The following is a 27,406-nucleotide window of genomic DNA, read 5'->3' as shown; positions in this document are numbered from 1 at the left end:
GAGACTGGACAAGAGAAGAGATGATGGCGTATTTGGACTGGGACAAGTCAGAAAATGATCGGATCGACGCCCAAATAGCTCTGGAGTCGGGAGACCGTCTGCCTAACAGAAGAGGCATGGGCGAGCTCTGGAGGAGAGCAGAGAGAAATATTGAAGAACAGCAGCAAGCTCTCTGTTCGGTTAGTGAGAAGACAGTTGATTGTATTGTAGTTCAACCGTAGAGTTCAGAATTGACAGATTCTGGAATTCGGTAACACCAGCCAGTGAATTAGAGTCCCGAATTCGGAGAGAGCCAAGCCTATTTGGGAAGATTCGCGGGTACCCGCGAACCTATTGGCTCCCCCACTCCCATGGGGCGCCGGGCCCAACCCCCACCACATGTAAGACTTTCGGGGCTTGGCGGCGGCTAGTACACATTAGGAAGGCTTGCATTGGATGGGATACTCCAGCATGTAGCTGTTCAGTGGGTCGGCTAACGCGTCATTGTCGTCCAAAAGTACGTCGCATAGGGAGTAGGGAGTAAGCAAATGGAGGACCATGTTCAGTATATCGCTTCGCATTCGTCTTGGGTTGATTCCCTTGGCGTGGGCGCCACGGCCAATGGGGCTCTTCCCACCCACATTGACCGGTTTTAGGTTAAGCACCCGCTGCTGGGCGGCTTGTTTTCAGCCGGGGCCCTTGGGTCTTACCCGAAAGGTAGAGGCATCTTATTCTATACGTTTTCCCCGGTTTAATAAGGATACTACGTGGGGGTTGCATTAATAGCTCGTGCTCGCTACCAATGTTCATGGGATCCTACTCCGTATAATCCCTCCTTCTAGGCTACCATGGAGCACTACAACGTTATTAATCCGCCAATGCAAAAGCTACATATCTGCAGTATCTTATCTAGGATAGGTTTCGGATGGCGATGTATTTCATAGACTGGGGGTTAGATAACACGATTGCTGGCTTATTACAACGCCGAATCCCACAATTGATTTTGCTGAAATTGGCACTAAGGCTCCTGTCGGTCGCTTGTCAGTTCGTCTGACGGCCTTTGGTGGGGAATCCTACATCTGCAGTGATCGTGTGCTTACTGTTGCGCCTCTGGGGGCGCGCTACCAAAAGTGCAAAAGGTTGGCAATGCTTGAATGCTACCCACATACAGGCCATTGCCACCACGCTGCTTTCATAGTAATTTGTAAGGATGCTGGATGCTGGAAGATCGACAAATCTCACCCCAGAAAGGAGACGAGGCACCAGCTGTGGATGCCCTAAACAATGTGCTCCAAAATACTCCTGTGGAGTTTCTGACGAACGTCCCGATAGAATCAACATCAAGCTACTAGATTCAAAGCTACCATTTTGGACATACATATTTCATTGTGGTGTGCAGGCAGAGGGCAAGGCAAGCGACCTCGCACTATATTGTTTGGCATGGCCGATACTCATTGGCTGCGGTTTCCAGTCCGCCAATGCCTGAGTCGTCTGTGTGCTCAGATCCAGCAACCGAGCGATCGGAGCCTTTACCCACGTCGACGACAGGCTCTCCCATGCTTGCGGGTTTGTTTACCTCATCGACCAACAGCCCGTATGAGTCACCGTTAGCCGAGTCTTGGCCCTCCGTATCCGCCAGTTTCTCCCCCAGTCTCAGTTCACCCGCGTCGCCGGATTCGTCCACCCGGTCGGACTCGTCTACCAACCAATCCAAATTTGTGTTGGAAAATATCTTGCCGTTTTTGACCAGCTCGATGTCCGACAAGACCATCTCTTCCACCAAGCCCTCAAAACTATACCTGGGCTCCCATCCAAGCACCTCTTTGGCCTTGGCAGCAGACCCCAGCAAATCTTCGTTCTCGACGGGTCGGTAGAACGCGGGGTTCACCACGACGCGAACTTTCCCGGTTCCCGACTCGGTACCGACTTCGTCCACGCCTTTTCCTGACCATCTGAGTGGGTCCAAGTTAGTTGGCTATTGGATCTGGGGACGGGCAAGATGCAAGGGGGAAGGCCTACTCGATATTGGTTCCGATGACTTTGAAAGCGGCTTCCACAAACCGCCTCACGCTCGATGCTTCTCCGGTGGCTAGAACATAATCTCCACCTTTGGGTTGTTGAAGCATGAGGTAGACACCTTCCATGTAGTCTCGGGCATGACCCCAGTTTCTAGTGGCGTTCAAGTTGCCGAGCTCAAAGCTTTCCGACTGTCCACAGGCAATCAAGGCCACCTGTGAAGTAATTTTGCGGATGACGAAAGTTGTACCTTGGCTCCCGAGATTAGCAGGGATTGGACGACTTGTCGTGCGAAAGTTGGCAAGCGAGACCGGCACTCACCACGTCTTGGCGATTCGTGATTGAACAGAATCCCATTGGAAGCATGAAAGCCATAGGCTTCCCGAAAGTTTGCTGTGATGCCGAACTGGAACTGCTTGGACACGGCATACGGCGAGACGGGGTGAAATGGCGTTGCCTCGGTTTGTGGGGCCGGCGCATCGTTTCCGAACAACTCCGAGGTAACCGCCTCTTTCACCGTTAGTGATGGTTGATCCTCCAGCAGTAAGAGGTAGAAATACTCACACTATAGAACTGGACCTTTTTCTCCAACCGGAGGATTCTCAGTGCTTCAAGGAGTCTCAGACTACCCAGGGCATTAATGTTGCATGTCAACAATGGAGTCTCGAAAGAGACTCCCACATGAGACTGGGCAGCAAGGTGATACACCTCATCGACGCGGATTCCACTCAGTATCTGGAGAAGTGTCCCCGAATCCGTCATGTCGCCGTAGTGGAGAGTCACCCCATTGCGAATGGGGTGGTTCAGAGCCTGTCGTCGTTGGGAAGACGGTCGGACAAGGCCATGCACCTCGTAGCCCTTTTTGAGTAGGATCTCTGTGAGATAAGACCCATCTTGGCCGGTGATTCCTAACAACAATCAGTACTTGGCGTAAAAGCTAGCCGGAAAGAGTTTTTCACCTGTTATGAAAGCCACCTTGGGCCGCAGTGTTTTGATAGACTCCATTTTCTAGTACCGAGGGGGATAGAGGAAATGTCCTGGTTGCCGACCAACGATGATACAAACGTTGAAACGGCGGAATGTGAATGTTCTGCTTATGACGGGCTTGTTAAGAATATGGCAGCCGCGATACGTATTATGCGGCCGACTAAGTCGCTAGAGATAAGATGCTGTCCTCGCCAGTGTGGCCGGGAGCTTACTCGGACTTTCTATAACAAGGGAGCAATTTCCTAAATAAGTAATCTACCCTCGGGACAAGGTCCGGGCAGGGGCTGTTGATTTCCAAGTTGGTCAGCCACCCACCCACATATCAAATCACAGGCAGTAGCAGCAGCCAAGATTACCACCACCGGACCCGAAACTCCCATTTACCATTCATTGTACAACCGGGTAGGATGATTTTGTTTCCTGAAGATTGGAAACCCCAGCTCCCCAACGCAGCCCAGAACCCTTCTCCCTCCGCGATGGCAGACAAGATGCCGGAACGCCCAATAGTTCTCTTCTTCGCGATTAGCGGCCTTGGCTACGTCAATGTGGTTCTTGCTACCATCTATGAACTCCTCCGCCAGGGTAGACTGGATATCCATATCGCGTCATTTGCGCCCTTGCAGCCGCGGCTTGACAGTATCGTCCAGAAGGTCAAGGATGAGAACCCCTCCCAGCCCATATCACCCATAGCATTTCACAACCTCGCCCAATTTCCCGGCTTCGCCACCTGGGCCGCGGCGGGCAAAGACCGAAAGAAGGCAGATGTGCCTCACCCACCCGGCCGCAACGGAGCCGTGCGAGTCGCCTTGCTGACGCTGAAGGCCCTCGCCATCATGGAGCCTGAGCAATACCTCTCGCTATTTGATTGGTCTGCCGACCTAACCCGTCAACTGAACCCCGCACTGGTTGTCATAGACCCTATTCTTCTCCCGGTGCACGATATGGTGCGCACCCTGAAGCGAAGATATGCCGTATTACATCCTTGGAATGTGGCAGATGGCCTGATACCACAACAGCCGTGGCTCGCCGCTTGGTGGAAATACCCTGCGTAAGATTCCCAATCGCGCCACTGACGCCCGAAACCTTCACGTTTGCTGATGTCTGACTGCTCAGGTTCTCTACGGGGTTTGCCTACCCGGTGCCGTGGAGCCAAGTCTTGGAAAATATGTATTGCTACTGAAACTCTAAAAGGTGTCGCTCGCACCCGCAGGTAGTAGCCCTGAACCAGGCTCGAACGGCCCACGGCATCGAAAGCGCTCTGGGAAGCTTTACACCCTGGGCAAAAGACGTCCCGCAGATTACGCCTTCCCTTCCCGAGGCCGACCTCCCGATGCACATTCCCTCCAACGTACACGACTGCGGTCCTATCCTCGTCGCGGCGCCGCCCATCGAGTCGAGCGACCCGGACATGCTACGCTGGCTCCAAAACGGGCCCACCGTCCTCGTGTCCCTCGGAACGCATTTCGAAGCGTACGCGGAAACAGTGCGGGAGCAGGCCCTCGGCCTGCGCATCCTCCTCGAGGCGCGACCCGATATCCAGGTGTTATGGAAACTCAAGGCCGAAGCGACGTCGGAGAAGTCGGGCCAGGAGTGCCTAGAACAGCTCCTGGGGAGGGAAATTGAGACCGGACGAGTACGTGTCGAAAACTGGTTGAAGTCTGACCCAGTGTCCATCCTACGAAGTGGCCATACCGTATGCTCGGTGCATCATGGCGGGGCAAATTCATATTTTGAGGCGACATGGTAAGCCTCTCACGCGAGCACTTTATTTGCATTTACAGTATTATTTGACTTTTGTGATCTAGGGCCGGCGTCCCACAGGTTGTGCTCGCGATGTGGTACGACACGTTCGATTACGCCACTCGTGTTGAGTATCTAGGAATAGGGACCTACGGGAACCGCAACATTGGACATAGCTGTGTTGTTGACAATGAAAACTACGTGGCACCCACTCTCATTGAAGGGGAAGAGTTTGGGGCGGCACTACAGAGAACTGTCGGCAGGAAGAAGGGCGATGCGCAGGCTGTGGCGGAGAAGGCCGCACAACTGGGCGAGAAATGTCGGAAGAGTGGCGGAAGAGTTCAATCGGCCAGTATTATCACGGATCTTTGTTTTGAGGACCGAAAAGAGTAAGTAGAGCTTTATATAAACTGATGCCAGAATAGACCCGAGCACAGCGTCGCGAACAAGGAATTGCTTAGGCGGCTCGTCAGGGGTTGGCAGAAACTACATAGACTTGACAAAACAGCAGAACGTCATTTTCGTTGGCCTCGACAGCTTGCACAACCCATGATCTGAGCTCCCGTATACTTAGACTAATTCCGTTAGACTGTATACCTTTATCGGCCTCAATATCTGCTCGAAATGGCAAAAAGAAGTTCCCATGAGGTCGGAGTTGCCTAATTAGGCAATTAATATAGAACACAAGCTTGATCGTCATTCCGCTGCCGCCTCCAATTCCGACATGCATGCAAGATCCCACGTACACATAGCCACGCAGGTGAAGATGGTGCAATTCAATGGGCCAAATGGCAAAGCCACAATTGCGTACTTGCGCCAAGGGGGACTCAATCCTCCAGCAGAGCCGCCCAATGAGTCTTTTGCAGGGAAAACGGTCGCTATCACAGGATGCGCCAGCGGCATTGTAAGCACTTTCGTTCACCAATGCTTCAAAACTATGCAAATAACTGACAGATTCTTTTGCTAAGGCTATGAAGCGGCCATGCGTATTGCAGAACTGAAGCCGAAAAAGCTGATTCTGGGCGCGAGAACTGCCGAGAAAGCCGAGCGCGTGAAGTGCGACATTCTCGCAAAAGTGCCTTCGCTAGACGACGCAGCCATCCAAGTCGTTCCCGTGGAGTACACTTCGTTTTCTTCCGTCAGTCAATTCGCCGCCACCATCAGGCAGACGACGCAGACGCTGGACTGTCTCTTGCTGAGCGCCGGGGTCGCGCTGCCCACTCGCGAGACGACGGAGGACGGCTGGCCCACTACCTTCAAGATCAACGTGCTCGCCCCAACGCTCCTCGCCATCGAACTCCTGCCACTCCTCAGTGCCACTCCGGGGAGCGTGTTGGAGTTCGTCAACTCGATCAGCTACTGCAACGTTACCAGCCAGGACGTGGCGCCACTGCTCGACGACCCCGCCATGAGCACCCTGGCGTACTTCAACGGCCCAGAGCGCTGGACCACCCAGCGGGCGTACTACGAAGCCAAGCTGATGCTGATGTTTGTCCTGGACGGCTTGGTGGAGACCATCGGGGGTGACCGAGGGACGCTCCGCGGCAACCCAACGGCGGGCCCGATCGTTCTAGCTTGCTGCCCAGGCCAGTGCAAGGCCAGTTTGTACAGGGAGTTCCCGGCAGGGGTGAGATGGTTCATGGCTATCTTCAATACGGTTATCGCGCGCACCGCCGAGCAGGGCAGTAGGACGTTGGTCACCGGACTGTTGCAGGGACGGGAGGCGAATGGGAGGATGTGGGTGAATGATCACTATGACGACTGGTCACCTGGCATAACCGAAGCCGAGTGGAAGAGTTTACAGCAGCGTGTCTGGGGCGAGGTGAAAGAGCTTTTAAGGGGATACAAGCCAGACTTAGATATTTAGATACTCTTCAGAACTGATTGGGACGGGGAACTAACGGTTCATTGCGAGCACGGTACGGGCACTATTGTAGTCGACGATATTGAGCACATCACATATCATTTTAGTGTTAACGTTATACATAGTTGAAGACTGAAACTGCGATACTATAGATAGGTTGTATTATCAACAGTTGTGTTGCAGACTCTCTAGCTGCTGCTCTATCTTCTCCCAGACGTCGTTTCGCAGGCGACATTCCAGCCACCAGTCACCACTATCTTCACTCCTTCCCAAAATGGCCGTAGCGTTCCTTGAGGACCACCGGGATTCCATGCTCGTGCAGTTTATGAACACAGGGCGTCCTCTTCCCGACTTGGACTTTGGCCGCGACTGCTGCTCGCCGTCCGTGATGATTGCAGGTGAGAAGTCCATCTGGAATAGCTTCCCGCGATGACAGTTGGTAAAAGAGCAAAACAGCATGCTCGAGTCACCGTACAACGGCATATGTCCCGTCTTGGCCTGGCTCTCGCGGAGAGCAGCGTCTTGTGCCTGAACCTGCTCGACTGTGCGGTGGAGCTGGATAGTGCTCCGTACCCGTTGCGCGAGCAATCCCAGGGGCCAGCTGGTACTAGCATACCTCCCTGCCTGTTCGAAACAAGGGGCCGAATACGCAGCATTCGCCAACAACGAGATATTGGGGCTTGGTAGCAGACCGAAATCTGCCAGAACATCTCGTGAATCGAAATTGTTGGTCAAACAGACGGTGCGGCTGGGAGGGGGACGGAGGGCCCTGACTATGAGCCTGGTCCACCATGCACAAAGAATATCACTATCCGAAAGGAACGGCTCCGGCGAATCTCCACCCTTTCGAGACTCCGCCAGGTCCTCTCTCGCAGATAAGGCTAGCTTGCTGATAAACCTTCCTGGGATGGAGACAAATCGCATGCTGGCTTCGGGGTACCAAAATCGTTCCATTATATTGCGGACGACAAACTTGAAAAAGCCCCAGCCTTGCAAAACCCTGTCGGCAAATACATATTTTGGAGGCTGCTTCCCTTGCTGGAGTCCTTTCAACGGGTCTTCATCCTTGTACCCTATGTAGGGGGCAATTTATCGTCATCGCCCCGGAGAGTTGCTGTCCATGCTCTGTAGAATGCCATGAGACCCATAGCATCCGTGAGCGTATGTAGCAAAGTCACGGTGACTATGGTAGCGTCCTCAAAGTGCACCACGTGGAATGCGAGCTGTGGGATGTCATTGTAAAGCCAGTCATCGAAGGTCTCCGGGGTAGTTGGCGATCGCATATAAGGGCGGAAAGAATTTGCTGCTGGTTTGTACACCGTTGGGGTCTCCTCCGCTTTTGGTATACCACATAAGACGGGATGGTCGCGAATAGACATGTCATGCTTGTCTGTGGTAAAGAGGAAGAGAGGACGCTCTTCGGTGAACTCGGCAGGCAGATGATATTCCAGTTCACCGCTTTCCTACCCGGAGACATTAATACTGTGCTCACACACATAGCCGGGATGGCATTGCAACATACCGTTCGTCGTAACCTCGCCCCAAGTTGTCGCCAGCCCTCTTTCCGGGGCAATCTGTCAGCAGCTCCTCGGAGAATGCTTACATCCAGGACATCTTGGAACACAAGCGTAAAGTCAAAGGATACGGGGTAGAGCGCATCTACCGACCGCAGAGGTGTTACATCATCAACGGAGACAGTTGGAGGTTGCGCTCGGCTGGCAGAAAAAAGTCCCATTTCGACTTTGATGAACTTGAAGTATTCGGATGGGCGTACATGTGGTTAGACGGAGGGGGAAACTTTCAAGTTCCTCTCTGTGTCGCCCTGGGGAATTCGTAGAAGCCAGCTATAAGCACAGTGTACTCCTGTTGTGGCTTAGTCATGGTGTAAGTTGGGCAGGGCTTGCTCTCATTTGATCTCTATCAGGGAGATTCCTATCAGCGCGTCGATGACGACGTGATTTATTTATGCGTGTTGAAAGGGTTCGTGCACTCGGGGCGTGCGCTGTGGTATCTTCCAAATCGCGGAACTAGGCCAGTCAATACAAAGCAACAGACGGTACAGGAGAGATATTTACAAGCTGATTGAGGTCCAGTACTAGCTGGCCGTCTGGCAAATACATAACGGCCTCGAAAGCTTTGTGTGTCGGGTTCCAATAAATAACCGCGCTCAAGATATCGCAATGTTTGCCTAGTTCTATTACTTTGCTTCTGAGAGACGCGCCCCGCTTTCGGGCTTTGTCCTTTTGCTTCTTGTTGTGTGTTGCGTTCATTGTCGGCTTCTATGCATATTAGGATGTTTTCCGGTCTTTACGAGTTGGAGGAGCGACGGTTTCTGGAGGCGAGCACCGGTTAATGAAGGTTTCTCATTGTGCCTAGTTGCGAGAAGAACTTATCGTACTGGCTCCATTGTTGGATTGAATACATTTCATGGACAGATTTGACGTAGCATGCCATAGTTGCCGAAAATAGCCTCAAAAGTCCAGTACCTCCCCATAGGAGCGTTGGAAGCGGCAATTTCAGCCTCTTCACTCCTTGCAGACCTTAACTGTCATATCCCATACTGCTGTGTATCCGGCACTCTACATACCGTACAATATGTCCAACCTTCTTCAGCTCGAGCAAAGCGTCTCGTTTTATTACTGCAGTTCCAACAGACGGGTTTCTAGCCTTGTTATTACAACACCGAGAATATGGTAGAACCTGTGTTAGTCTTTGCCATATTGTGGTGTAGTTCGCTTTCTATCTTACTCGTCTTCAGGACACTTGTTCGGTTCAAGCGGGCATTAAGACGTGGTCACCTGTGCATCACGAAGTGGTTAGTTTATAGCTATCTCTGGAAAAGCCATCAGTATATCGATTCCGCCACAGTAGCACGTGTGGCGTTGACCATGGCGTACATCGGCCTCAATATCTTCTGCTTGACCTTCCGGGTGGCCTCACTGCCAGCTGCGGCATTACGGGCTGGTGATTTGGCTCTGTTGAACCAATTTCCCCTCATACACCATTTCACGCCAATCCTTTTTGCTGATTACCGAATTCTGGTCTTACGAATTCACAGCGCTGCTGGATTCATGTGTTTGAGCCACATATTATTACACATTGTATCATTTATCGCGGGGCGAGGTGATTTCAACTTCAACGAACACCTATAAGCATATTCTGTAAGACCCACCTCTATTTTCTTTCGGTAAATACTGAATCTAGCATAGGCTGCTGTCTCAGCATGTTTCGTAGTCCTGCTTTCTTTACCTTCGCTGCGTAGGGTAGCTTACGAGCTTTTCCTCTGGATCCATCGGCTTTTGGCGACTGTCTTTATTGTCGGGGTTTGTTTCCATCTGCTCAACTCGGGAAAGTTGCGATTCAGATATTTCGTTGCCTATCTAGGGCTACTGACTGCTTCGGTGCTGGTTCGCCTTTCCATGGCTGTGTACCGGAACGTGAAATGGGGCGAGCCATGCACCCGCGCTATCATTAGTGATGCTCACGGATTCGTTCATATAACCCTCAGTCTGCCACGGCCGTGCGAGATTGATGCTGGTCAATACGTGCTTCTTTGTGTTCCCCGCGTGAGCCTTCTATCCTTCGCTCAGTCGCATCCATTTGTCGTAGCCTCGTGGGCTGAGGTCGGCCAAAACTCGATAGAACTCATCATCCAGCCACGACGTGGTTTCACTGGAAAGCTTCTGCGCCACTGCAGGCGCCAAGGCGGCCAGAGCGTACAAAGGCGAGCATTTATCACCGGTCCTCATGGCACCAACGTTGCAGTCAATGACTATAGAACTGTTCTCCTGGTTGCAAGTGGCCCTGGCGTCATTGCCATGCTACCGTACCTGAGAAAAGTCATCCACGGCTACTACTACAGGAAAGGATGTACTCGACGAGTTCACCTCATATGGATGATCCAACAAATAGGTACGCTCAGTTCGCTTGTGCGAAATCGCAGCACTGACTTTCCCAAGAGCTGGTAGCAGCAGCACAACCTTTCCTGAACGAGTTTCTGGACGACGACACCCTCGGGGAAAGTTACGTGAGTTTTGCCAGAACGCCTGGCTAAGGTCCAAAGACTAATTGGTAGATCCTATCCATATCGATATACCACGAGAATGGGATGATGGAGGTGCCTTGGGGTCACCGCGCTACTCTTTTCCGAGGGTCGCCAGATTTCGAACATCTCCTCAGGCAAGAGTTTGAGGGGCATTTTACCCAAGTCAGGGAAGGAAACAATCTTACACGATCCGAGAGGGTCCTGTCAGAATTCAAACAAGAAACGGGAAATGTGCTTATTTTAGGTAAGGATAACAATACGCTCATGCGTCTGATAGCTGATTTTGGGATAGTTTCGGGCATCCGAAAGCTCAGAGATGATTTAAGACATGCCACCAGGCCGTATGTCGAACATGGTATCAGGATACAAGAGTTAGAATATCAACCAGAGTGAACCATCATGGGGAGCTATGACGCCGTGGGATGTGGGCAACTGTCGGGTCTACGTTAAGGACAACTAGATATAAAGTAGTAGAAGGCACGTTGGTCTTCTGCTAAATTGAGCATTCTAAACTGGACAACTTGCTATCTGGTAATTGTATGGCACACTGACTTGCGCTAGGCGAATGAGATCTTTTAATGTTTCCTTCGGGCGTTGTCTGGCGAGGAATTGTTGCTACATCAGTTAGTTTTTGTAGATAGAATTTCGATGAACGCTATTACCTGTAGTAACTCCGTACTGGATTTCGCATCTTTCAAAGCTAAATAAAAACCACTCGCCTCACAGTTCACTGACCAACGTGCATTGCTGGCATGGTGAGATTGGCTGGTTGTGGTCTTATACATCAGTCTGCTCGTGATAGTTCTGGCCAATTGCGCATTTCGCAAGGGTTCCTTCAGATACCGATATTCCCTGGGTAGGTTTATGAAGTCCTACGCGAAGTTAGGTACACGTCAACAACGTAGAAGATATTAGCTTACCGATCTTCAAATCTCCGACATTGCTCAACAGAACCAAACTGCAATCAAGATTGGTGAAGAAATGCTGCCGCTCCAGGAATGAAAGCCCGCCCAGGACCTGCCATCAGTCAGTTAAGCCCACTTAGACACACCAAACAAGGATCTGTACCATGCTTAGAATCACGCTCAGTTGGTCAACATCAGGATACGCCGGACATCGAATTATACCTTCTAGAGTAACTGCCGTTTCTTCCAGTACAATGTAAAGGATCTCACCCGCAGAGAAAGCTTCTTGGGCCTCGGCTAGGCTTTTGTGGCGAAGGTTCCGATACCAGTGAAGCACTTCAACTATTCGAGAAGCTGGAAACTCCTGGATATGAGCGCTAGTAAATGGCGGCTGCTTTCTAACGCCATATGTGATGAGACCACCGAGCTCCATTTTGAATGACATCTTGTAGTGGTGCAGTGGGGATTCGTATTTCAAGATCAGAGATTCGTCTTGCTTTTTAGGTGTAGCCATTTTTACAGCTTGTAAGCGACGGCTCGGGCGAACCTTTCGCTTAATAACCCTTGCATTTTTGCCAGTGCCTTGCGGCGCTTTCGAAAGACCAAGTTCTTGTGGTGTCAAATCCGTAATTTGAGTATGGCGCTTGTAGGAATCGTCCAGGGGCTCCATGGCAGCAGTGAACAAGCCGTAATATTGGTGTGCGTGATTCAGTCCTCTCACACAGTATTTATGACATCAACAATTCTGGCACTCGTCCTGATGCACGACGCAGAAGGGTTAGAGGCCACAGAAAACGGAGATTTCTTCGTGCCCCAGCCCAAAGATCTGTATTTAAGCAGGACAATAGCAACTAGGTAGCGCGGGGTATCTGTACAGCGCGTAACGGTCGTTTTTGAGTACAACCGGTGTTGCGACAGAATTTGGCCATTGTTTGCTGTGCAGATACTCCGCATTACCTCATTGGCAAGAACCCTTAATTAAAATCCGGACACTGGACCTGGATTTGACAGTAATACAGACACACACAGACAACTTATTAACGCCCGGGCGGCGAGGCCAAAGGGCAACTGACGCTAATCTACGGTACATTTTTGAGTTGCTTCCTTGTCAATTAAAGCCCTGCGTGCCCCGTTTTAGCTGGTCACCATTACCGTCAGCACGTTCCTGTTCGGGATCCCGTGTTGGTACTGTAGTGTTTCCGGGCAGGCCAGCTTGAAGGCCCTTCTTCAAGTGTCCAGCATCCTATCCTCGGCAGCTGAAGCGGCGCATGCAGTCTGAGGCACGGCCAATAGCACAGTACTGTACAGTAACTCAATACAGTAGTAGTAGCTTCAGGTCTTTCGATATGGGTATTGGAGAAAGAAAGTCAGCCATGACGAGCTCGAGCTGGGCGAGCGTCGTCAGGGGAGCTGCTGATCTGGTTCCAGAACCCATGTTGGCAAGATGGATCTCGGGCCCAGATTCTCCTCGGTGTGTCTTGAGGAGAAGTCCTTGCGCAGTTCAGGAGGTGTGCAGTTGGTCCTAAAATGACGCGAGCTTGCGAACCGGCTCTACGCTAATAACAGTGGGTTCTAGACCTGGCCCGCTGGTTGTCATTGCTACTTTCCGACTCTGCACTCCAGTAGGCCAACAGGTCTGCAGGCTGTGAGCGCCCGAGGATCTTCGAGCTCTCGGCGGATTCAGCGAAAAGAGAATACCCTGCTGGATGATTGGCTCTGAGGCCACCAGCGATCTAGTCAGGAACGGTACAAGCGGAGCGGGGGCAACATCAGGCTTTGGTCCTGCGCACCAGAACAGGTATGGGCTGCATCACAAGCTGTCCGTCCGGCGTCCATTCCGTCTCTCAATGCCACTTGCGCGACCGTTCCCATTTTGCTTCACGGTAAGGGTCAACATTATTCAGGCTGGGAACAGCCTGTGAGACTCTTCGAGCTTAAGCAGCAAAAAGGCAGTACCATATAATATTACTGGATAATTCTGGTTTCATTGCGAATAGGTCAAAAATGGTATAATTGGAGATTACGAACAAGGCCTCTTTTGTCATGGTTCTGAATCATCGCAACCCTAGTGCTCTCGTTTGTCGCGCCTTAGCCAGTTGCATGCCAGTCCTGAACTGGGTTGCTAGCTTGGAATGATTACATTGAAAGATACCATCATATCGTTTCAAGTCCTGTCCTAGGCATGGTCTGCTTCTATTGAAGTCTACCTTACGACAACAAGCATGAAAAACGAGTATTACCTAATTTGACTCAATTGCGCACAGAGTAACAAGCCACCTTACCACGGCCAACAACAGCAAAGGAATCGAGACGAGGGCATCATTCGGTTGGATGTCCGCACGCCACAACAGGGTTCGTAACAACTGGACCGAACCCTCGCATCATTAATACATTATTCCCTAGGCTAGGCCGGCCACAGACGAGAGGTAGCAGGTCATGGCGCCCAACGCTCCGACAGAGGCTCGGCATTTTGATGTTTCGGCAGCACGCGGTGCCACCGAAATAATATGTATGCTTTCCGGGCATCGGGTTACTTCAAAGCTAACGGATATCCTGCCAGATTGTTCCAGACAATGGTCCTAGAGAAGAGCACGGTGATGTACCTGATTTAGGTCCACTCATCCCTCCCACCGATTCAACCTCCGCGGCGCTGAGTCAGATCATGATGAGATGAAAATGAAGGGTATACGCAGCATGTATCAAGTGTTGGCTTTAGACACCGCTCAATCTACTGGTCTCTAGGCAGGCAAGGCCCCCGCGTTCCAGAACATGCTAGGCCAGACAGCAGCGGGCATGCCATAAGAAGGTCTCAGCAACTATTGGGCACCATCAACGGGCCAGGTGCAATCCGTCGGAACGGTCCCCAGCCCATCCTTGAAGGGACGGAGAGAGTGTAGCAGATCCGCAAGTCTGCACAGCCAGATTTCAGTCGGGACACTCTGGGGCGAGAAGCTTCACCATAATCAGTGGCAGCTGTCGGACATACCGACCTGGTGCCAACATTGGCCCGCCAGATGATCCTTCTCAATTGTACGATACCTCTTCATGCTGCAATCCTGGATCTTAGGGTTACTTTGGTGTCTCATGTCAACCTGCGCTGATAGAACTCACAGGGCCTTTGCAGATATATTCAGACACGCGCCGTCTGTTCCCCCGGTCCCCAACCTTCCAATCACATGCTTGGGTACCCAAGAAGGACTTGACGGTCTGGGTTTCCCGGGTGGTATTAGCAGTCCAGGCAATGTTGGAATGGACCTCTCTGCTATTCTACACCATCTGCTTTCGACCAACCCGAATGCTGTCCACGGTGATGTAATCCACTCCCTGGAGGCCTTGGATCGTATCATCACAAGTCTTATGGAGGATTATCCCCAGTCGAACGCCGCGCCTCCTGCATCCCACGAGACGATATCCAGGCTACCCAGGAAAAAGCTAGATGAGGGGATGCTGGGACCTGAAGCCAAAGGGAAGTGTACAGTCTGCATTGACGATGTAGGCCTGGGTGATGAAGTCGTCGTGTTACCGTGTAAGCACTGGTTCCATGATGAATGTGTTAAATTGTGGCTTAAGGAGCACAACACCTGCCCGATCTGCAGAGCCTCGGTCGAGGGGGAGCGGGCAGGCCAGTCTCAGAGGACCGAGGCAGCACCAGGTTTGGAGGCAGGGCTGTCCCCGACGCCGCGTTCAAGTGATGCGGGTCGACTTTACGTCAAAGCCCGTGGGACCGACTGGAGTCCTTAATTGACTCAGTTAGGGATGCCGGGGGCCATTCCGATGAACGAAGCGGTTCGCAGGGGCATAGCTCGATCTCTCCATCTATGGATCCGTCTTTGCCACAGCCCTCAAGAGTCAGAGGCCCTTCGCCTCCAAGCCGCCGCTCGACTTTCGGACCTCTCAGGGCTCCATTTCCTGATAGAGATGGCGGTGATCCTCTGCACTGGATCAGAAACACGTTTGATAGGAACAATCGTTCCTGATTTGATGTCACTACTGTATGTTCGCCCTCCCTTCGACTGTTCATCATCCGCGCTGTCATTGTTGTTATTTCGTCACTATCTTGGAGGTAAGAGAACGGAAGTTGCATTAGAGTTAACTGGGCCGGCTCCAGCTCTGACCGGCCCATTTGGGTGCGGGGCGACTGGTCTTACTGCAGGGCTATCTTATAGGTCGCGACAAGTCTTACTAGCGAGCCATGGGCAGTCAGTGGCGCGCCGAAACCATCCAGCATCTAGATGGGCGAGCGAGAACCAGCACCGAAAGGGCTGTTCACGCGCGGGGCGGATGCGCTGGTGGAGCACTTCGGGGTGGGAGCAGCCAATCCAGAACTTGATCCTAGCCCCTGGTTCTGCTGATCTGCTTCTCGAGTGCAGGACCGTAGGACGGATAACGCCTGAGTCAGAATCCACGCCAGAACACGGTGCTACGTCCCACGCGTAGAGTCCGGAACTGACGGCAGCTGCAGATGAGCCGCTTGCTCACGAGTAAGCCAAGGAACCGATACTGCTGGCCGCTTTCGTTGCAGGCTCATTTCGGTCCGCCACGTCTGCTCGGAGTCGGATGCTGCCAACTCGCTCTCCCACGTATGGCCATACTTAACAAGTCATGATTCGTCCAGAACTTAGCCTCTACCCACAGGTGTAAGTTAAGGATCAGTTCTCCTCCACCTGTAATCTCTTCTATTTATCTGTCGCTTCCATCCACGCCGGCATGATCCCTTCGCAGCGATACGGTGCACAGCGTCCGCGCCACCCACGGCAGGGCCGACCATCAGCAGGCCACGCCACCACCGCGCACGCATCTGCACCCGCACCTGCGTCTGCGCCCAAGACTGTCGCTCCTACTGCCACGCAGCTCCAGCCTCCGAACCAACAACCACTGTCCTTTCCAGACGTTCCCAACTTCTTCGATGACCAAGAAGGCTACGACTCGGGCCCCTTCAGCTCCCCGCCACCGTAGGTCCCTCCACATCCAGTCCGCGCGTTGTACTGAAAACGAAGAACGTCGGGCGACACCCAAGAACTGCTGGACAAGGTGAATGAGCTGCTGGAAAAGGCCAACGCCGTCCAGTCCGAGCTGGCCCACCACAACGAAAAGTAAGTCTATCCCCGCCCTCGTACGGCAGAGCTCTCCCTACTCACGCACGCCTACGTCTCGCCAGATTCACCACTTTGTAGGTCTCCACCGCCGTCGCAACGACGCGCTTATCTGACCACAGTGCCCGGACAGCACACAGAAGGTCGAACAGCTGTAAGTCACCGTGTGTTCAGTCTGGCGCAGATCGTCAACTGACATCGAATACAGGTTCCTGCAGCAAATCCAAAGGCTCACGGGATGGTTGTCGCAGGTGAAAGCCCTGTTGGAGCGATTCGTCCCCGTGGTCGACGCCGATCCCTTGGACGACACCTTTTTCGATCAGGTGTAAGGCTTCGCAAGAGGATATTGGGTATCAGTGGATTGGGCCATAGGGAGTCGCTGTGTGCCGGCGTGCTTGTTTCGGGTTCGACGGTCGTTCGAAACAGTGAATATCAATCATGGTCGATGTGCTGTCGTCTCTCTTGTAACACAGAAGTGACGGTCACCTCAACTGGTATTCTTGGTAGTCACTGTCGTCATGCTGCCGTGCTCAAGTTGCGAGCTTGTCCCCGCCCCCATTGTGCTCGCTACCATGCTGTGCTGGATTGCAGCTTGTATTGTCGGTCGTCGGTCGTCCGCGTACGTTATGCGGGGGTTGCCAGTGCGATACGAAGAATCGCCTTTTTCGTGCCTACTCAATTCCGTCGATATGTCGGATAAGAAGTTGATCATGGCATTTGTTGCTGTTTTGAGCTTTGCTTGTAGTTGAACCGGTAGTCCGCCCCCACATGGCACAGCCGCGTTTTCCTGTGGCTGACGAGCGCCACCCCCTTAACCTGCTTCTTCCACCTCCAAGCTTCATGCGCTTTTGGCACGTGGGCCGAGCGACAATGACTTCCATGCAATGGTGTAGGAGGGGTGAAGGAGTGTATTGTCTAAATGCCTTGGCCTTCCACCACTGAAGCCTGGTTGCAGGCTAGGTCTTTATAGACCTAGTCAGAAGTGGACAGAGTGTCTATAGAAGAATCTAGATACATCTGGAGTCTGGTAGACTTGCAGAGAAGTGAGGAGAGGTATCTCCCAACAAATGGTCACAGTCAAAATAATCAACCATCAATACAGGTAGTAAAGCTTCATTTCCGATATTCTACCAACAATTCTACGGCAGGTCCCCCATACTACGTAGCACATTCCGTGCTAGCTTGTCGAGATCGTCAAGTGCTGCGTAGCCATGCATATCTCTGCCGTTTGTTCTCAGCATAAAATACCTGGCTTGCCTCTCGCTTGCCATGACTTCCCTCGCGACTTTCCATCTCGGCCGACTCTGCCAACACCATCAGTGGGCTGATCTGGGGAGCGACAGAGCTCGGCTGCCGTGCGGGCATCGACAACCATGCGCGGGCTGAACGGGTATCGTCGAATAGCGACCATTCAGCCATTCTCACACAGAATTGGCGAAGCCAAGTTATCGTGGCATGATGATGATGCCCTTCCAGCGAACGGTTTGTGTAGTATTCGAGAAGCAGTGCACAAAGTTCCTGGATGTTGGGATATTGTCTCAATAGCGTCTCTCTATTGCGCCTGTCCTTGCGAACTCCCTTGCGAACTCTCTGAGCGACAAGCCGAATATCCTCAAGTTCGAAATCTGAAGGCTGCGCTCCTTTGTCGAGCAGCAGCTTTGCGAGCGCTGGTCTACCATGGTGCGTGGAAAGAGCATGCGCAATAGGCGTCATGCCCAAACCATCCACCTGCTCAATGTTGATCTGGGAACAGTGGAGTAGACACTCAGCTTCCCATTCGGATCCGTTCCCCATAAGCCAGGCCAGCAACGATGGCCCAGAGCTGTTGTAACCCCTCTGTATATTAGGGTTGGCCCCATGCTGAAGGAGCTTAGTCACGAGCGCGCGGCGTGACTGACGAGCCTGGGTCGTCTGTTCGGGCACCCATACGCCACATGCTACCTCCAAAGGCCGAATTTGCCACTCACGGGTACCGCCATTGGCGTCAGCCTCACAGTCTAGGAGCTCGTCCGCCAGCTCCCAATGCTCTAGCGCGCAAGCCAAGCCTAGAAGACTGGTATCTAGTCCTCGAAAGGAAGTCATATGGTTGACGTCCGCACCTAGCTTGGCGAGCAACGCAATGATCTCCCTGGTCGATGTGCGTGATGCAACGGCATATACTAAAGCGGTATCACCGTTTTCGTCTCTGCTGTTGATAGCTGCACCCATCTGCACAATGCGTTCGATAATATCGGGGTAGGGCAAGGCAGCGGCAAGATGAAGGGCCGTTCGTTGGTCCACGGCTTCTTGGCTTTGGGCTGGGGACGCTCCTAGGCTGAGCAGGCGCTTTGCCGCTTGGTGATGTCCTCTTGCAAGCGCAATAAACAAAGGCGGCGACTAGTGTAGTTTAGTGCCTGCAGCCCTAGTGGTATCGACTGCATCGACAGAAAGGCCCTGTTGGTGTAGGAAGGAGATCACCTCCTGATAGCCGAAAAAAGCAGCGAGCCCCATCAGCGAACAATAGATCGACTGGTGGTTCAAAGCACGAGTTGGCCAGCCTGAACGCACAAACGTCGGGCTGGGGTCTTCAATATCTGTCTCTTCAAACAAGTCGAACCTTGCGCTGGCTCGTTCAGCCCTCTTGAGGGAGCGAATGATCGCTTCTTCGTCAACATCGAAGCGAATTGCTGTGACGATCCTCTCACATAGATGCGGGTAGTCTTGGACAGCTCGCCTATAGAATAGCGGAACGAGTAACTCGTACAAATCGCGGCAAGTAAGCAACAGCCCCCGTACTGCGTCTTCGTCGCCCTGGCGTGCGATGACGGTGAAAATATCGTGTGGTAGTAAGCAGTGATCCATGGTCAGCTTCGTGTGGACTGGCGAGCTTGGTAGGGGAAGATTGCCTGTAAACTTCAAGGGGAAAGATGTCCCAACAACACGGAACAGACTAGAGGAGACAGTGCTCTACTTATACTCGGCGGGTGCTTATGTGGCTTAGACAGCGGAGTCCTGCAGGGCAGGGGATTATGCAGGCCTCATACTCGAGCCAGATTGGTGTACGCATATAATGAGGCCTTTATTAAGGATAGAGGAGGTCGTCTAGCCTCGATGAGAATATGCAGCCGGGAAAGGGGCCTTGCCCAGTGTTTTCAACCAACCAAACCAACCACCTAACGACGATTGGTTGGTTGGTGCTATATTCTGAGCCCTCGTGGTTGGTGGTTATAGGTGGTATACGCTGCGATTCAGGCTGGGGTGCCTTGTAAGAGGCCCAACGCGGTATAAGAATCTACCAACATGGCCCACCGAAATAAACGACCACGAGTGTTACGCAATCCAGCCTCTGCAGAGCTTCGAATAAGATGTCCAGGTTGCTGAGATCCGAAAGCATGAGCGGGATGCGGATGAGCTTGCGAAATGGATCCAGAATCAGACCCAGGACGGCCTCTACGAAGAATCCGAGCAGAATCGGAAACGGCACAGAGCTGCACATCGTTGGAAATCGCCACGCAGACCTCACACACTCCGCCGGTCCGCACGAATCCGTCAACGGGAACTCAAAACTGGGATATACAACGGCGTACGACGATCGAAACGAATAAAGAAGAGGGTAGAAAGACCGAGGTTGAACGAATACCTATATCAGATCAAAGCGGCACCGACCGACCAGTGCGACTGCGGATGCGCGAGAGAGACAGTGGAACACTTCCTCTTCCGCTGCAGCAGATGGACAGCCTACCGGACGGAGATGCTACAGTGTACAAACACCCACAGGAGCAACTTGTCCTTTTACTTAGGTGGCAAGTCACCATCGGACGGCAGGTTCTGGTCTCCCGATATGGAGGCCGTCCGAACAACGATACGATATGCCATGGCCACGGGCCGACTCGACGCACACCAATCAACCCAAAGGGATACCCCTTAAGGCGATCTACTAACCTATTTTCCCAACACTAACTGTCCCGTGCCTCAGACTGCAGGCGCCGCTTCAGCTGCCGAGGATAGGATGCTGGACACTTGGAGAAGGGCCTTCAAGCTGGCCTGCTAGAAAATACTACTAACACGGGATCCCGAACAGGAACGTAATGACGGGAAGGGAGTGACCAACTGGAAACGGAGCAGGTACAGTAAGGGCTTTGGGTGATAAGTAAGCGATTTAAGATTGTACTATAGATTAGCGATAGTTGCCCTTTCGGCTTAGCCGCCCGGGCGTTAATAAATTGTGTGTGTGTGTGTGTGTGTTGACGAGGATAAGCTTTTGCGAAGTGGAGAATATTTGGAAGTTGGTCCTACAGGGAATCGGCTGGTCTACTACAGTAGTAGCGCTAGTGCGCCATTGCTACTCTTCTGACGCTGCGCTCCAACAGTAGGTTTGTTTTATTTTTTTATTTTACGTCTGGAGAGCTGCGCTAGTCAGCTGTGACTCCGAGACGCTCCGACAGTAGGGCCAACAGGCGTGCGGGCAATTATGGGAAAATAGACGGATCAGCCCTACAGGCCTGCGGAAACAAATAGGCGGGGTGTTGGCTTCCGCCGTTCATTCAAGTCCAGAGTAGGTCCACGAACAATGGTTTTGACCGCAGGAGAACTTAAGAAAACTTGGAACAGGGGAGAGAGCAATCTAACTCCTCGTTCTGTTGCATTTCATTATTGTTCCGGTAGAGCAAGAGAATGCGAAAAAGAAAGAAGAAAGAAAGCAGCGGCGGACATCAAGACGCTCAACCAACCATGTACATGCAGTGGCAGCCAGGTTCATAGGCCCCAACCCAAATCAAGGCAGCTGGAGGTGGCATGGTGGGTCTGTGCTCGTACACCTCATTACTGAGCAGTATCTGAGGCACTAACCTAAAGTAGGAGGTGTTAGTGCTGACTCGAAGGCCTTAAGACCGAATTGGCCAGTGGCCGTGCACGGATCACCAATACGGTGTTCCCATTTATTATGGGCCAATGACGCTAAATTATACCTGATCCGTATTGTACGGAAAGAGAAGGGGGCTGCTCAACAGCCGTCAAGGGAACAAGGGGATACAATATACAATCCAATTCACATGCAGAAGACACAGCGCTATCACTCCGAAGAAAGGAAGCCGGCATTCGGGGCATGGCCTTGAAATCAGCTTGCTCAGAGACTCCACCAATTCCTAAAAACACCAGTCGGATTAAGGAGATGAGCCCCATATTGCGATCATGTCGTGACGATGCATGCAGATGTCGTAATCGACAGCCAGCCGAAACTACCACTATCACTATGGGTGTCAGCTCCACCTCTAAAAAGCAAGGAGGAGGGAGATAAGCAGCGGGTGGCCCCGACATGCAGACGGGAGCTAGCGGCCTGCGGGGGCGGCAGGAGGCTGCGAGGGCTGGCGGGTTGTTTGCAGGGCTGGCTGAGGACTTGCGGACGACTCTACTCTGCTTTTCTATGCATACCGGATCAACCGGCCAGCCCAGCAAACCGAATCACGCATTAACTCGGCTCTGCGTGACCCCCGAAGGAACGGTATACGGGCTCGGTGGCTGGCTGAGTCGAAGCTGCCAGACCGTTGCTGTTCCGAACAGTAAAGCCTCGCCTCATCGAAGGGTGTACACCCCAGTGGCTACATTCCCTTTTCATCTTGCCTAGCATGAGCACAAGCAGGCAGGCTTGCTACCTGCGGACACTAGTCGCATCGATCCCAGATCGACAAGTCGGGTGCCGCTCTCGCCTAAGAGGCGTTAGTCATCGCGAATGGCGCTGGAGTATCTCGTCATGCACTCTGCAAATATTAACAGTCACCCCTCAATCATTGGACTCGTACCATACGCTTGCATCTTCCGTGTCTAGGCGCCTGCAGCCACCAAGCACCGCGATAAGCATGATGCATTGATATTAGAACGCAGTATTTTCCAACGGAATACAGGTATAGCAACATCAGGGTATTTCACAATGTCCTCTGATCCCCACTGGTCTTGGCGGACAATGTAAGTAGATTTAAGGCAATCGGTAGTCATCCCGAGTGATGTATAGTTGTAACTGCCACCCAAGCCTCTGTACCAGGAAAAGAAAGAAACAGTCCGTCTCACCAAGGGATGTCACCGGCAGTAGACAATAGTGGTCTCAGCCTGCCGGCGCAGTCTCGCCGCTTGGCATGCGATCGCTGTCACCAACATAAGCTCAAATGTGAGCGAGATGACGCGGGCTCGATCAATGGGGCGGCTGAATCATCGCCGCCGCCATGCAAGAGGTGTATGAAAGCCCAAGTGCTGTGTCAGATTTCTTCCAACAACAGCAGCAACAGCAGCAACACAGACAATAGCAACAAACGAGGTGCAAAGCGAAAAGGGGTGCACGCCGAGGATGGAGAACCCCATGAGAGGACTATATCAGCAGACAAGGTATTCCCAACAGCCTTTCCGAATGACGTCGCCGTATCACCTGATCCAGCCACTTCATTTGGTCCCAGTGGCGCGTCCGTACCCAGTACAGATGAGGCCTCGCTGTTCAATTTCGGCAGCTTCGACTTCGGAACAGGTGACTTCACCGGGGGCTGGTTCCCTGCTGTGTCGCCAACATCGGCACTGGCGGGTACTGCTGCTCCTTGGATGCAGAGTATTGCCGCCGAAGATGGTAAGCTAGCACCGCCCAAAAGTGTCCGACACAGCGACCTCGAAGGCTTGGACTTGACACTGTTCAGCGACGATCCGACGCCCCTCCAGAGCAACAAAAGCAACAACACAAGCAGCGGCCAATCCCTTTTCTCTTACAAACCCCAGCGCCTTCGACGGCGCTCTCTGCCGAACCAGACTCATCTTCCTTGGCCGACGCCATGCACGACGACTGCCGAAAGCGACTTCAAAGTCTACACATGACAATCTTCGGCGAGCTGCACCACCTGAGCGGGGCCGACGTAGAGCACCTGCTCTCCGGCAGCTACGCCACAACCAGCCTGATGCACCCCCAAGGTGGTGACCGCTGCGATGACAAGGGTAGTTTCGTACACAAGCTACACGTCGCGACGGAGAGGCTGATCAAGCTGATGCGGGTTTTAGCCATTGCGTGCGCTGGCACCAACCGTGGCCACAACCCTGCAACCTACGTATCCGTATCATCGACACAGGCATGCAGCGCTTGCGATGCCATTCCGTCCGGACTCCATCACCAGCACTCGGCGACATCTACGTCCCTTTCCAACCTGACCTTCTTGGGAAGCCGCAGGAACAGCAGCACCTTTTCTTCATCGGCCCCGCCTCCCCCGCCCACATCCTGTTCCGCTGTCGATCTGCCCATCATCGTCTCTTTCCTAACCTGCTATGTCGGCCTCGTGGTAATCTACCGCAATGTCTTGACCCAAGCGCTGCACTCTCTCCGATCCAAAGACCAGTACCGTCACATTCAATCGCGACAGGGTAGTACAGGGTCGACGATCGCCGGCAGCTCTTCAGGCAAAAGCAGCAGCGGTAGCGCGGCAACCACTGCATGCCACAGCTACCACGGGGGTAGCAGCAGTAGCAACGCCGTGCAGCAGGCGCTGAGGATGCGCATCCAGACAGAAATGCTATCACATATGATTGAGCGAGTCGAGGATGCGTGGGATTCTGTCAAATCGGACGAGCATGAGGAGCCTGGCTGTGGGGAGGACAGCCACAGCTGTCCCCACCATCGCCAGCAGCCACACAATCGCCACGGGAGTAGCATGAGACGGCAGCAGGAAACGACGAGCAAGGTTCTGTTTAGGAGGGCGGGGACAGCAGAGTTACTGCGGCAGATGTTGGGGTACGAGGGGTTCCAGGTAGGTGACGAGGAGGGTTGGAAAGCAGGACAGCGGTATATTATGGAGTTGCTTTTTTTTTTTTTTTTTTTTTTTTTGAATCAAGTTTATTGTCCGTATGCAGCTATCTAGCTATGACAGACATTATGACAAACCTAGCCCTGATGAGGGCTTACTCCTTTCAAGCCAGGAGAGTCCAGATCCAGAAATTCCATCGCTCAACTTGCTGTCCATGTTCAGCCTTTCTAGTGTAGTTAACAAAAGGGAAGCTTTGTTTCCCGTAGAAACGAGAGCAGAGCCCCCTTTCCACGCATGGTAGTGAAAAGAACGCTAGTCGTGAGAGGGAGCCCCATGAGCTGCCTCTGTAAATGCTGTCGCTGCCTGCTGAAGTGCCGACAGTAGAGGAGGAGATGCGTTGTCGTCTGCCTCGTTCTGCCGCAATACCTACAGACGTCTGAGTCGGTTTTCCCTATGAGACGTAGGTAAGTTGCTATGTGTCCTATGCCTGTACGTAATTGGATATACGCGGACGTGACACTCCGAGAGAATCCAGAGTAGTCGAAGGGCTTCATCGCAAACTTCGGCGGCTTTCTATTCAGCAGTCGGTACTGTTTCCCCAGGCCGTGAACGCGCCGGCCATGGTCTTCATTCTGTTCTTCGAGGCCCCACAGCTGCTTCCATCTTTCTTTCACCTTTTGGTGGATCTGGCTCTTCAGCCAGCTGAGGGATACGAGCTGGTCTTGCCGGTCGTGTCGTGGGAGGGGCTTCTGAAGCCCCTTCTTCGCTAGCTTGTCGGCAATCTCGTTGCCCCGGATCCCACAGTGTGCCGGACACCAATGGAGCTGGACAGGATGTTGGAGAGATTCTGCAATGCTGTTCACTTGCCTGGCCAGATAGCTAGTTCCTTGCGTCTGCCGGAGCGCGACCTGGCTGTCGGTAAAGATGTAGCAGGGAGCGTTCCACGATCGGGCAATTCGCAGGGCTTTGTGTATGCATATGAGCTCTGCATCCGCAATCCGAAGGCCTGGGCCCAGATTCCAGGAGTAGCATTTGGCTGCTCTCGTGTGCGGGGCGAAGGAACAGAGGCCCGCTGCGGACCTCGTTGGCTTCCCTCGGGCGTCGAAGGAGCCATCCGTGTAGGTGACGGCTGCGTGCTGCGGGATCGTTCGGAGGAGTTCACGATGTCTCTTCGCTGCCTCTTCTTTCCCTACGCTGAGTATAACCGGGCGCAGGGGTGGGCTGTACCATGGCGGGAACCAAGATTGGTCTGTCCTCTCTATGTTTTGTGACTTCGAGAGACTTTTCAGCAAGACAATGAGGGACTGAAGTTGTGTGGGGTAGGACGTTGGGGGTTGAGAAGGACCGTAGCTGCAGTTGTTCCCCAGAGCGGGTTGGTTTCGTGGTCTGTTGGTTATGGAGCTGCTTGAAACGATGCGAAAGTTGTTAAGAGAAGGTAGCTTTAAATAATACTGAGCCTTAAAGTTAAATGAGCATATATAATAGTATTGAATGGCTCAGTAAACTGAAGACGATGTAGCTGCTGCCATCCAAGACGTCAGGAATGGCAACCCAATCCGTCGAGCTGCCAAGGATTGGGGGTCCCGAAGACCACACTTATCGACAGACTAAGCGGGCATGTGTCAAGTCAGCTTTTTCCCTGCTTTCGTGCTTACCTATAATCAAGTTGATTGACTGCCACTGTCAGAGGGCCGTCACACTCGAAGTCGTTCGGAGCGGTCTATCTGAATCTAATGACCTTGGCGGAGGTCAGACTTGGGTGACGACAGCTGTCGCTGTAGTCTCTGTAGTCTCTGTAGTCTCTGTAGCCTCTGTAGTCGCTTGGTTGACTCGCAGTGTAACCGAGCCACCATGAGCAAATACGCAGGCCGCTTCAAGATTACTGTACCGTACCCGACCTTGTCCTACTCACTGCTTCGTACCTTCTCGGCGTCAGTGTCGTCTCTGCCTGCCAGCCAGGAATAGCGGGGTTTCCTGGAAGTCAGCGTATACCGTGGCAGCTGTAAGCAACCCGACCAAGTTGCGCAGAGGCTGAGGAGCGAATCCGCATCCGCTCGACCAGTGAAGTGGAACGGGAGCCGACAGCACATACAAGAGAACTAGGAGTGGCGATGATTCAGAGCCATGACAAAATGGGCCTTGTAACCGTAGTCTTCAAGTATCCAATTTTTGACATATATGCAATACTGTCGCATGGATTAGGGAAAGCTCTTTTTCTCTTGCTTGGGCTAGACCAGTCCTTACGACTGCTCCCAATATTCGAGGGCAGCCGAAATGCATCCGGTCGTACTCCTATGTAGTCCTGGAGTATCCCAGGTTCACTGTACGTGGCACGCCGGCATACATTGACTCCTTGAGGCCAACGATGCTACCCAATCCACTCCGGCACCCACTGTCACAACCCTTATACCTGATCGAAAAAGGTGTCGCCCAAGGGGTCGGCGTCGGCCACGGGGACGAATCGCTCCAACAGGGCTTTCACCTGCGACAACCATCCCGTGAGCCTTTGGATTTGCTGCAGGAACCTGTATTCGATGTCAGTTGACGATCTGCGCCAGACTGAACACACGGTGACTTACAGCTGTTCGACCTTCTGTGTGCTGTCCGGGCACTGTGGTCAGATAAGCGCGTCGTTGCGACGGCGGTGGAGACCTACAAAGTGGTGAATCTGGCGAGACGTAGGCGTGCGTGAGTAGGAGAGCTCTGCCGTACGAGGGCGGGGATAGACTTACTTTTCGTTGTGGTGGGCCAGCTCGGACTGGACGGCGTTGGCCTTTTCCCAGCAGCTCATTCACCTTGTCCAGCAGTTCTTGGGTGTCGCCCGACGTTCTTCGTTTTCAGTACAACGCGCGGACTGGATGTGGAGGGACCTACGGTGGCGGGGAGCTGAAGGGGCCCGAGTCGTAGCCTTCTTGGTCATCGAAGAAGTTGGGAACGTCTGGAAAGGACAGTGGTTGTTGGTTCGAAGGCTGGAGCTGCGTGGCAGTAGGAGCGACAGTCTTGGGCGCAGACGCAGGTGCGGGTGCAGATGC

The 27,406-nt window shown here is 52.8% G+C and overlaps 8 protein-coding genes across 8 annotated transcripts; 3 read left to right on the top strand and 5 right to left on the bottom strand.

Moving 5' to 3' along the window:
• Positions 1–1,405: 1,405 nt before the first annotated feature.
• On the bottom strand, positions 1,406–3,000 carry PG998_014178 (uncharacterized protein; the record flags this gene model as incomplete). Its single annotated transcript, XM_066880994.1, has 5 exons — positions 1,406–1,931; positions 1,999–2,245; positions 2,317–2,503; positions 2,560–2,903; positions 2,955–3,000. 5 exons carry the CDS (start codon positions 2,998–3,000, stop codon positions 1,406–1,408), a joined length of 1,350 nt encoding a protein of 449 aa, XP_066723846.1.
• Positions 3,001–3,389: 389 nt separating this feature from the next.
• PG998_014177 (UDP-glucoronosyl and UDP-glucosyl transferase family protein) lies at positions 3,390–5,109 on the top strand (the record flags this gene model as incomplete). The annotated part of the gene is made up of 3 exons (XM_066880993.1): positions 3,390–4,030; positions 4,174–4,725; positions 4,788–5,109. Coding segments are annotated over 3 exons (1,515 nt in total), but the record flags the coding sequence as incomplete, so codon positions are not given.
• A 595-nt stretch (positions 5,110–5,704) lies between these two features.
• On the top strand, positions 5,705–6,589 carry PG998_014176 (uncharacterized protein; the record flags this gene model as incomplete). Its single annotated transcript, XM_066880992.1, has 1 exon — positions 5,705–6,589. One exon carries the CDS (start codon positions 5,705–5,707, stop codon positions 6,587–6,589), a length of 885 nt encoding a protein of 294 aa, XP_066723844.1.
• A 162-nt stretch (positions 6,590–6,751) lies between these two features.
• PG998_014175 (uncharacterized protein) lies at positions 6,752–7,510 on the bottom strand (the record flags this gene model as incomplete). The annotated part of the gene is made up of 1 exon (XM_066880991.1): positions 6,752–7,510. The coding sequence occupies one exon, from the start codon at positions 7,508–7,510 to the stop codon at positions 6,752–6,754; it is 759 nt and encodes a 252-aa protein (XP_066723843.1).
• Positions 7,511–7,659: 149 nt separating this feature from the next.
• Positions 7,660–8,321, bottom strand: PG998_014174 (squalene cyclase; the record flags this gene model as incomplete). The annotated part of the gene is made up of 2 exons (XM_066880990.1): positions 7,660–8,049; positions 8,109–8,321. The coding sequence occupies 2 exons, from the start codon at positions 8,319–8,321 to the stop codon at positions 7,660–7,662; spliced, it is 603 nt and encodes a 200-aa protein (XP_066723842.1).
• Positions 8,322–11,092: 2,771 nt separating this feature from the next.
• On the bottom strand, positions 11,093–12,274 carry PG998_014173 (uncharacterized protein). The gene is made up of 4 exons (XM_066880989.1): positions 11,700–12,274; positions 11,552–11,648; positions 11,294–11,503; positions 11,093–11,246 (listed from the first exon to the last, which is right to left on the bottom strand). The coding sequence occupies exons 1-3, from the start codon at positions 12,204–12,206 to the stop codon at positions 11,409–11,411; spliced, it is 699 nt and encodes a 232-aa protein (XP_066723841.1). The 5' UTR covers positions 12,207–12,274; the 3' UTR covers positions 11,093–11,246; positions 11,294–11,408.
• A 6,225-nt stretch (positions 12,275–18,499) lies between these two features.
• Positions 18,500–19,470, bottom strand: PG998_014172 (uncharacterized protein; the record flags this gene model as incomplete). The annotated part of the gene is made up of 3 exons (XM_066880988.1): positions 18,500–18,540; positions 18,597–19,005; positions 19,177–19,470. 3 exons carry the CDS (start codon positions 19,468–19,470, stop codon positions 18,500–18,502), a joined length of 744 nt encoding a protein of 247 aa, XP_066723840.1.
• Positions 19,471–22,677: 3,207 nt separating this feature from the next.
• PG998_014171 (fungal zn(2)-Cys(6) binuclear cluster domain-containing protein) lies at positions 22,678–24,285 on the top strand (the record flags this gene model as incomplete). Its single annotated transcript, XM_066880987.1, has 3 exons — positions 22,678–23,215; positions 23,362–24,175; positions 24,255–24,285. The coding sequence occupies 3 exons, from the start codon at positions 22,678–22,680 to the stop codon at positions 24,283–24,285; spliced, it is 1,383 nt and encodes a 460-aa protein (XP_066723839.1).
• Positions 24,286–27,406: the final 3,121 nt, after the last annotated feature.

This window comes from Apiospora kogelbergensis, assembly GCF_038363985.1.
Source record: "Apiospora kogelbergensis strain CBS 113332 chromosome Unknown utg000010l_segment0_segment0, whole genome shotgun sequence".
Classification (NCBI taxonomy): domain Eukaryota; kingdom Fungi; phylum Ascomycota; class Sordariomycetes; order Amphisphaeriales; family Apiosporaceae; genus Apiospora; species Apiospora kogelbergensis.
This window is presented reverse-complemented; position numbering and strand designations above follow the sequence as displayed.